The sequence below is a fragment of the Phalaenopsis equestris genome, unplaced genomic scaffold (genome assembly GCF_001263595.1).
Source record: "Phalaenopsis equestris unplaced genomic scaffold, ASM126359v1 Scaffold000002, whole genome shotgun sequence".
In the NCBI taxonomy this organism is placed as follows: Eukaryota; Viridiplantae; Streptophyta; class Magnoliopsida; order Asparagales; family Orchidaceae; genus Phalaenopsis; species Phalaenopsis equestris.
In genome coordinates, this window is record NW_018164444.1 from 65,144,747 (window position 1) to 65,155,747 (window position 11,001).

The 11,001-nt window shown below is 33.4% G+C and overlaps 1 protein-coding gene across 3 annotated transcripts in view; it reads right to left on the reverse strand.

Moving 5' to 3' along the window:
- Positions 1 to 8,843, reverse strand: part of LOC110039035 (cycloartenol synthase) — a 56,436-nt gene extending 47,593 nt beyond the window's left edge. The window contains exons 1-8 of one of the 3 annotated variants that reach the window (XM_020743982.1): positions 8,603 to 8,843; positions 8,373 to 8,521; positions 7,979 to 8,266; positions 6,901 to 7,086; positions 6,007 to 6,096; positions 5,702 to 5,896; positions 5,519 to 5,603; positions 4,476 to 4,642 (exon numbers count right to left, since the gene is read on the reverse strand). In XM_020743982.1, coding sequence (XP_020599641.1) covers positions 4,476 to 4,642; positions 5,519 to 5,603; positions 5,702 to 5,896; positions 6,007 to 6,096; positions 6,901 to 7,086; positions 7,979 to 8,176 — 921 coding nt within the window. In that variant the 5' untranslated portion in view covers positions 8,177 to 8,266; positions 8,373 to 8,521; positions 8,603 to 8,843. Of the gene's footprint in view, positions 1 to 4,475; positions 4,643 to 5,518; positions 5,604 to 5,701; positions 5,897 to 6,006; positions 6,097 to 6,193; positions 6,261 to 6,900; positions 7,087 to 7,978; positions 8,267 to 8,372; positions 8,522 to 8,602 lie in introns of those variants that run through there. The other 2 variants (XM_020743994.1, XM_020743990.1) reach the window with 2 other exon arrangements.
- Between the last annotated feature and the right edge of the window lie 2,158 nt (positions 8,844 to 11,001).

Here is an 11,001-nt window from a genome sequence, read left to right on the forward strand (position 1 = left end):
CGCCCCGACATTGGCGTCGTCGGCGCCAGCATTCTGCTATTTAATTCAATGCTCTGTTAAACGGCGCCATCGACGCTGAATAAATTTTTAACTTCTTCATTTTTGCTCCAAATTTCATCTTTTTTGCTTCTTTTTTGCTTTAAGTCCTAAAATTCAACAACCTACAAGAAAATATAAAAATATCTTCTATTAAAGTGCAATATCTTCTATTAAATAACCAAAAATGAGTATAAAATATGGGTCTAAAAATGCATATATTTTTTGTGTATCATAGGGCGAGACTTGTAATCCCTCGCGAAGGCGGAAGGCAAAGGTCGCAAAATTTGGTGATCCATGGGTAGCTTCACGATGGCTTCGGGATTCCTCTTACCTTTCCCTCCTTTTCCTTTGGTGTAGAAGTTTTATGGGAGCCAATAAATTGCTGACCTTTATGTTTGGGGAGTTAAAATTTGGTGGTGTTTGTTCTCAAATTCTTGTGTGAAATTATTTCCCCTTTGTCGGTTGTATCTAAAGAGTTGATGGTGCTTCGGTTGTATCCTCTTCGAGGTAGTAATTATATTCTTCTTTTTTACCTTCCCCAAATCTTCTCCTCCCCAGACCTCAACTGTCGAACTTTCCCTCCGTCACCCCGACACTCAGCCATTCCCCCTTCTTGCAGGTTGTTATTGTCGTCCCGTCTCCCTAACTCCTTTCAAGCTTCTCCAACCACCATACTACAACTATTGACCACCTAAAACCCTTCCCACTAGTTGTCCCTACAGTTCTGCAACTTCCCTTTGCTACCACCCGCCTCCTGTGGTTGTCGTCATCCCTCTCAATTATCCTTACCCCTCTAAATGATCTCCACCGCTCATTGGGATACATATAGAAGTGTTTGTTCATATCGTTTTTATGTTTTGTGTTATTATTTTTGTTCGGGTCATGTTGTAACTCTATTTTAATATTAATGAAAATTTACTTTAGTGTTTCCACTATTTTTCCGACTAGTTTCGGCATCAAATCGTAAACCCCTTTCTCACTTCTTCCACTAAGGTTAGGGTGGTGATTTCTTTAGTGAAAGTAAATCCTTCTTAAGAATAATTTGTATTCTTGTAGCATCAAACTCAATTTTTAATGCATTAAGAAAATAATAAATTCAATCTTGTTCAACAAACCATTTAAGGAAAGCAGCATTGATGCATTATGTTTCGATGCATTGATAATAATTCATCTCTTCACATAGGTAGATTGGATCATTTTCAAATGAATCATCTTCCTTAATTTGTCAATAAGTATCTTAATCTCGATTTCATAGAATAGGACTGCATCACAAATTTTGAAATGTGTTTTTATCTATCATATTTCATCTTTCCTATGCTAAAAAAAATGAGCATGCAAATATCATTTATCTCAAAAACTAAAGAGTTTCATAATTGAAACATCATCAAGACATCACTATAAAGTATTTCATCCTAAGCATTTAACGTGGGATCATCTTGTTGAGGTTTAGTGTCAAATAAATGACCCAATTTCTCTCTTGCCATCAATAATATCCAAACTAATTGAGATTACATGACATAATTCTTTCCATTCAAATGATATATTGAGTGGATATTAAATTCTCCCACCGGTTTAACTAACCAACCTCAACTTCAAATAAACCTAAGAACAATGAAACATGAATATTATTGTCTATGGGAACAAAAAAAAGATGGATTTCATTGAATGCAGAAAGAAATAAGTGTAAAAATAAAGATTAAATGATGAGATTTAAAGTTCTAAAAAAAAATTAGAAGGAAAGGGAACTGCAACAATGAAGGCTGCAAGATCATGGCAATGTAGCAATGAAAGCTACAACTTAAGGGAGTGAATAAAAAAATAAATAGCCTAAACTTTCATACAATTAAAAAAAATTGAGATATTTGGTAGAATAATTTATTTCATCATTTGTACTAAAATTATATAAATCTAAAATAAATTAAAGTGGAAAATTTACAAAATTTAAGAGTGAAAATAAGCTACAAATTAAATTAAAATTGAGATAGACCATAGATTGGCAAGATGGCAACCATGATCAACGTCAATGAGGGGAAAGACAATATAGAAAACTACGAGACAGCTAGCTCGACACAAGGACTAGCTAGAAGGAACCAACTAGAGTTGGAGTTTAGGAAGATGGATTAGTAGAGCTAACTACGATGACAACTGGGGAAGACAAGCTGGTGGAAGCTAATAGGGTGACTAATAAATGGAGATGGTTGGAGGGGTGGAAACCCAAGGTGGATTCAATCAATCAATGTATTATATTTAAGATTGTTATGTTGGCTCCTCCAATTTCCCTTTTCCTTCTCTCTATAATCACCCCTTCTACACATAAGCTACATAGAACTGGTTTTTGTGTTTTTTTTTTTCCTATGATATTATAATAGCTAAAATACAAAATAGATTGATTGTCCTTGTGTGATTCAACGGGCACATGTTAACATGAAACATAAAAACTAGAGATTATTATGTTGGCTCCTCCAATTTCCCTTCTTCCCTCTCTCTATGATCACCCCTTGTACATATGAGCTACATAGAACTAGTTTTTTTTTTTTTTTCTTTTTTTTTTTAGGAAAGGTGAGCCCAAAGGACATATGCATGGTTTGAACCCACGACCTCACGGTGAGAAACTACACCCTCAACCAATATATGTCATGGGTAAATGTGTTTTTTTTTCTTATTTTTTCCATCACCTCAGCCATTGTTCGAAAAAATTTAGGGAACCATAAATATGTGTAAGTGTCAATGGCCCTCAAAGCCGGTGTTTTTTTTTTCTTTTTCTTTTTCCTATGATATTATAATAGCAAAAGTACAAATTAGGTTGATTGTCCTTGTGTTATTCAATGGACACATGTTAACATGAAACATAAAAACTAGACATCAAAAAGATGCATGGCAACATGCTCCAAATAAACACAAAGGTCAATAAAATTAAAAAGATGGAAGAATTGAAAAATCAATTATTTTGTTGAAACAACTCCGGAGGACATGGAACAGATTAAGTAATAAAATTGAATAAAGGTTTTCTATCATGCCATCAATAATCAAATTGCCATAGAGCCTCACAATGTTTTCGTGCTAATAAAACACGAGATCTCCTGAGAATTCAACCGATGAAACAGTAACATGGGATGCCCTTTTATATGAGTACTATATTGTAGCTTAAACCACATTTAATTACAAGGGAAGATAGACTGATGTTTTCTTTATAAGCCCAACATTTCCAAATCTTATTACAGCATTTACAAATCTTACAATCACTTATTACATTCTAAGTCAATGATGTCGGGCTACTTTGACTTTTATAGTAAATTATTTACCATTCTACATGTTTTCGTAAAAGTACTACGCACCAAAAATGTTCCAACAATTAGGTATAGTAAAATGAGTTTTTCGTCATAGCTTGGAAATCAATGATATAAAATACTCTTTTTTCAAAAAAAGTTATAAGAGAAAAACAATGAGGCCAAGCCTAATCTAAGAATGTTCACCATATGAAAAATAATTGAACTTTCATATATTGGCCAATCATAGGGTTCACAATAGAAAATACCAACAAATGAAAATTTTGACTCACTAATTTATTGTACTTGTGCCAGTATTTGATAATATGATGGTAGTCATCAACAGTGGTTGTCAACAAAATGCAACCAACAACCACATACAAGTGAACCAAGTGAATATACCCTTGGTGATCGAAGACACGACATTAGGATATTTTGAAATCCTCACAGGTATTTTGAGAGTTACTATAAGAAAATGAAGCAAGGCACCTAAGCAAACACACTCAAGAGGTTTGTGCAACCAAACCCGTAGAGATGATGATGGAATAAGTAGATGCCATTTAGTACATCCTAGCATACTACTCCCCAACATTGTTAAAATAATTAAAATGCTAAGGAATATACAATTTAATCCAGACAAAATTAATTTAAGAATGGTTCAACATTTGTTAGCCCATTTACACTCTCACTTTCCAATTCAAGCTTTCATGGATTGTGTTTAACTTACAGAGCTTGTTTAGGAATCAATTAAGCTTATTTAAGCATGCTCAGACTAAGTTATCTCAAACTAGTTCAGCTTTCTGATGGAGCTTCATTAATTGGATTGTGCCTAAAAAATTATGCATGCTTGACAAGAATTTAAGAAACCAAATAGAAATTCTTATGAAAACTTAATCAAACATTTTTACATTATTCTATCAAAATTATTAAAATTTAAGTTCTTGGCAATCCTGAAGAACTAGTATGCATCAACTAAGACTAATAATCAAGATGTAAAGGGCAACACATCACAAACAATTCTGAATGCAAATTTTATCATTACAAGAGGAACTGTTTTTTTTTTTTTTTTCATTCTTCACAAGTATGTTAACAATGATCAGTTTATAAAATGAAACACAAGTACAATTTCGCAAATGAAGTATAAGAGAACATTTAAAAAAATAATCTAACCTTAGCACACTGATTACGAGCCAAATTCCAGTCTATTTTATCATACGAAATGGTATAAAGCTCCTTCCTAAGCAACTGAATAGTTGTGGTAATTGGACCCACAAACCTTTTTCCATATAGATAAGACATAGGCAAATAAACCATTCGGCAGTGACACCACATCCGTCCTAAGAAGACGAAGGTAAAAGGAAGGGAAAAATTTATAAATTGAAGGAAAAAAATAAAAACAATAAAAAAGACTTCACAACACAAAAAAGTTGCTAGATTCAATCATGTTGATATTTTTTATGATTAGATGAATCTAATTGTCAAATTGCATAATATATCATGATCAAATGAAGAAATAACAAATCATACTGACTATTAAACATGAAAATTAGTGTCATAATGTATATACTTCAGTAAATCAATGATTTCAAATAAAAAACCATAATGTTTGGACAATCAGCAAACATTTAAATAACTTCATTTCGTTTCGAAGATAAATATCACAAGAAACAAGTGGTGAATTTAAAATCAAGAGAGCAACAGACCAATTAGAAGGGCATAAAATTTAAAAGAGGAAAAAATATAATAACATAACATGGATGGAATCAAAAAGATTCAAGTAGAATGGTTATGTTTATTTAAGTGATCTAGAATTAATGGCAACCTTAAAAGGTAGTTCATCAGAAGCATTTAACTGATTAAATGACAAATATCTGAAAAAAGTGTCAAAATGGTCCTCTCACTCTTTTTAGGATCACATTAAGTCCCAGAGTCTGTAAAAATGTAATATTTATCCCCAGGAACTTTTAAGAGGAGTTAAAATAGTCCTCTATGGGAAATATTTCAAACCATATTAAAATACTCTAGGAATTAATTTGGCAATTTTATAGACTTTGGGACTAAAATGAATCCATGTAAGTAGTTAGAGGACTATTTAGACACTTTACTCATAAATTTCTTGATAGGATAAGTAGCTTGTCACCAATCCCCAAGAAGAGTATAAATAAGAAGAGCATTCAAAGAGAAGAACAAGAAAAGCATAAGGAAATCACAACCTGGATGAATGGGTAAAGCATATGGGAGTAGCCAAATCTCCGGAGGCAAGGGATTGTTACCAGACCAATCAAATACTCCAAGAATCTGTAATTATATTGTAATAGAAGAACCATGTCATAATTATTACTATTATATCAATTTAAGGCTTTTTGACAAAAATAAATTGAAGTTTAAGAATTTACTGAAAGCCAAAATTTTCCCCATGAAGTTATATATGTTGCACCCCCATGGTCTAATATCCAATCTCTTCCCTTTCGCATCGCTCCACCTCCATCTTCAGCTCCTTGGCCTAGCAATCTCAAGGTAATATATGTAAGCACTGATCCAAACATCGTGCTATGGCCTTCAATATGCAAACCCCAACCACCATCTTCGTTCTGCATTACATGTACACCTATTGTAAGGCAGCTATCTTTCAAATTTAGAAACAAAAAATTTGATGAGAAAAAGCCTCATATAAAATAAGAACATCTTCTAAAAACCTTACTTGGTGGTTATAAAGATAACGGCAAATCTCCTTCTGATGCTCTGACGATAGAACAGCATTAAGTGCTCCAGTAACAGATAAGGTTATAACCTGAGGAAAATAAGGAAGATTACATACATACCACTCAATTCCTATGTATTTACATGTTGACACGTAAACTTCAATTATTACATACATGCCATCTTACCCATGCATGAAAAGGCATATTTCACCTTTTAAAAGTGAAAATGATGGTACTTTTTATGTGTTATGTAAGATTTGGGTGGTATAAATGTAAGATAAAGTTTGGTGTTAAATCTGTAAATGTATAGGATTTCGGTGGTATATATGTCCAAGAAAAAAAGAATGAATGAAACGTTAGGATACCTATCATTGAACTTTGATAAAAAAAATAAAAAGTAAATAGCAGACTATTATGCACGCCAAGGTAATTAAAAAATATGGATAAAAGTTTATTGCTAAAGTGAGGAAAATTTATATAACATAGGAATTAGGACTACCTTCTGTTGACAGAATGAAGCAAGACAATTACCAAAAAATTGGCTTTGAGTGAAAATATTTAGATAAATTTACATACATACCATACAGTTCTTATGTGTTTACATATCTAACACCTAAAGTTTGATATTCACATTTTTAACACCTTGGTGCCATAAACCTACGCTTGAAAAGATCTATTTCACATTTTAAAAGGTATTGCTGGTGACATTTTTTATGTGATGTCAAAAACTTGAGTGTTATGTATGTAAATATGAATGTTTTGGTCTTATAGATATGTAAATTTATAAGAATTGTGTCATATGCATGTAAATGCCCCAAATATTTAACTTGCAAAAAGCATAGAGATCCATTGGATGCAAGGAAAAAAAAAGTGATGCCTAAGCAAGAAATTACCAAGCCAGGCATCAAAAACATGGGGCCACCATAATCTCCAGGCCAGTGTCCATCATGGGCTTGGAGGGTGGATTGACAACTGACAGCTCTTCTAAGAGTGGTTGAAACATCCTCCTCAGTTATGTCTTCATGTTCTTCCAGCCGTATTTGTGGAAGTTGTATTTCAAATGCATTATTCTTTGCAAACTGAAAATATATAAAAAAAAGACAAAATGCTCAACTACAGCAATCTTGCAAACTTGTAACATTAGACATTCAAAGGAAAGTAGTGGCTTCTTCTAATAAGTCATTGGAGAATTTACATACATACCACCTAATTCCTATGTATTTATATGTCTTTAACATCTAAACTTTATATTTTACATTTACGCCGCCCAAATCTTTCATATCACATCAACAATGCCATTATTTTCACTTTAAAAAGTGAAATGCACATTTTCATGCATTGGTAAGGTGGCATAAGTTTAAAAATTGAAGTTTTGGTGCTGTATATGTAAATACATAAGAATTAAGTGGTATGTAAACCTTCCTAAATCATTTTTCTTATTTTAAGGCCTCATCATTCCAAACAATCAAATCCTAGGCAGTGCTTTGGCTGCAACTTGAATTTACGTTAAATAGGATTTATTAAACCCAGTAAATTCGGGGGAGATGGAGGCGCAATCGGATTTATTAGAACCGGATTTACGTCGTATAAGAGACGGAACACGGAAAATTTTGACCTAACGGAGGGCTGTATTTAATTTTCATTTTTTTTTTTTTTGGTGTTTTGCTAGATTAAACCCAATGCACTAGGCAGTAGTCACAATGATGATAAATTGCAAAAGATAGCAAGAAAATAAGTTGAAACAGAGTTTACAAATGGGAAAACTCAATATCATCAAAAACAACAATGCTCATATCGATATCTGGAACCTCCGAAAAAGGTTTAAAAAACAAACAATTAAGCACAGATTGCTGATTACCGAGCAAAAGCAATATGTAACTTCAACGTTCAAAACCGATGAACAAACAGGGGGCAAAAAAAAAATGAAAAATCGGATCATATCAGTTCATTTTGAAGAATCAAACTTTTAACCTGCAGCCGCATGGGTTTGTCCGCGCTGTGCTTCATGCTGAATCGATTCTGCCGAAACGCTTCCCGTGCTTTTTCTATCTCCGCAATCTCCTCTGGAGTTCCCAACTCTGGATCGAACTCCCAAACCTGTCTTCCCACATGTCCGTTCGTTGTCCTTAGCCATGGGCTCCCCCCTTCCGCGATCTTAAGTTTCCACATTGCCGAAATCAAAGCAGAAAATGCAAATCCAATACGAAGTATTCGCAAAAAGTAAGATCAAAATCTGCTCCAAATTGGAACCAAATCGATCTGATTTGCATCACATAAGCAACAAATTCCCTCGAATTAAGATAAAAATACAAAACAGAGAAGATAAAATAAAAGAAAGAAGAAGAAATTGATCTCATTTGCTTACAGTGATCTTTCCAATTAAGTGGCTGTTTGGTGGCACGATTGGAGCAGGATTAAAACAGTATTTAGCCTAAATCCTGCCAAACAGCCAAAATGACAACTAATCCCGTTTCTCCTCCGTTTTGCCTCAAATCCCGGACTTAGTAAATCCAGCTGGAAGGTTGATTTACAGGATTTAGAAAACTTGCAGGGCGTGAAGTGGGGTGGCAGGAAGAGAAGAAAGACGAGGGCCACCTTTCTCAATGGTTTCGGGTAGGAGCAGAACAGCAGGGGGAGAAAGAATGGAGTTTGGATAAAGAACAGAAACTTGCAGGGATCTCGCAAACTACCAATCTAGACGAAGGTTCGGTCCTCCGAACTCCGAGCTTTCTTCAAGAAAATGCGTGGTTCCTTATCTGCACCATTGGCGGCATTCCAAGAAGAGGTACCAGGGAAAACAGAGGAGAGAAAGCAAACATTTTTAGGGGGATTTACACATAGCCAGCACTCAATTAGTATGCATTTATTCAGCTCACACCTAAATTTTAATTTTTATACTTAAAATAATATTTATTGTGTAAAAAAATAAAAATAATGTAATCCTCAATAGAATATAAAATTAAATTTTAGGTGTGAGATAATAAATGCATTTAATAGAAAAAATTTACATGCATACCTTTCGATTCTTATTTTTTTATACATCTAACTTTTATTTTTAATTTTTACATGCACGTCATGTTAAAAATATATACTTCATTTTCTAAGATATAAAACAACAAAACCTTAATCTCACTACGTTGCATCCTATTTAGTGTTGTATTTTTATTTAGTTATAGTAAATTAAGATCATTTTTTTATACAATAAGTCAAGTCTTCCTAGGCCTAACTCTGTCTTCCTTAACACAAGTCGAATCTAAAACATGTACTGTCCTAATCGGATTATGAGATGGTCGACGTTTAATGTGACCAAACCATTTAAGACGATTTTCTCTAATTTTGTTCGTCACAACAGCTACATCAACCTTATCACGGTGTAACTAAAAAAAATGAAATTTAAATATTAGATATACATATATAAATATCTAATAATTAGCTGGCAGGTATGTAAAGTGGCCCTTTATTTCCTCTTCAATGACGAAGATGTTGTAGTATAAATATATATATCTGGAGGTGACAGTTTGGGTGCAGGTTGGCGAGCTGGCTCGAGCTCTAATTTTTAATGAGCTTGGGAGTCAATTTTATAAGACTAAATTTTTTAAATCGATCTATTTAAATACTTTTTTAATATAATAGTATTTTAAAAAATAATTTGTCCATTTTGCTGGTGTGTTTTTTTTTAATCCTGACATTTCGATGCAAAAGAATAATGATAACAATATTATTATTAGTGATATGACACCGATAAATTTTTATGATCGTTCAGGAATTTTAAGATGTTGCACCATACTCAAAGCAATTTTTATCAATAAATGCTCAAATTTTGATTAAAAATCATTTTGAACTCCATTAAACTTGTAGTCAAACTGACTGGCTCGACATGACACCCAACAGTACCAAAATTGATTCAATTTGAATCAATTCAAACCAAGGTCAAGTCGTTAAATCACTTTTGGAAGCTTTTGGTGTATAATATGAAAATCAAACATATTTTGAATCTGACGTGGTTGCAGTCAAATTGAGTGTCTCAAAAAGTTGAATCGGACGTGCTCGTAGTCAAATTGTGCGTCCCAAAAAGTTGAATCCAACGTGCCCAATATTACTCTATTTTGACAACACTAAGGCATTTAAATATTCACATAATACAATTGTTTGTCGGTCATCACCCGCTCCATACAACGCAAAATCGTGCTAAGCAACAACCGATGTCGTGGAATCACCTTGCAACCTTACGAGGCAGTGCATCATTCTGAAAGTCGAGCCGACCCCAATGATGATTTACTAAACCTCCAATAATTAATCCCTACTGTAATTGCTCTCTATTGTGGGGCATTGAGTTTTTCTGCCCATGAATGTTATAATTCGAGAAACTGTCTATTCATTTCTTATTTGTGAAAACAGATTGTATCTTTTTTCTTTTGGGTATTCTACATAAAAAATTAGTGTTGCTACTTATTATTTTTTTTCATCTGAGTATGCATTGGATTCTCGTACAATATCAAGACGATAATTCATTACTTCATAGTCGCAATGTGATGTACAAGATTTTGTTGGTTCAGAGGAATTAAGCGGAGTCAATTAAGTAAATATTGTTATATCATAGTTTGATTTTAGGATCTTCTTTGAATGCTTGAAGTTAATGCAAATTTATCATTGAAATTGTTATCACCAAATAAGGATGTTTTGTTTTTGAATGGTTTAGGCATCGACTCAGTTCTCATTTCAAAACTTGGACTATTTACTATTAAATATTACATAACGTTAGAGGATTGTTGTTCATGAGTTCACACAAACTAGGCTAGACCTGCATGAGGAAGGTGGTGAAAGAGAAAAAATATGTTATACAAGCATGAATTATGTGTTCTGTTTTTTCCATTCTTCTCTGAGGAAGCAGAGAAATAATATGATGAGAGGAGAGAACGAGAAATGTTTTGTGAGAGTCACAGAGCAGGACGCCAAAAAAAAAGCAAAAAAAAAAAAAACATAAAGCGTGGATC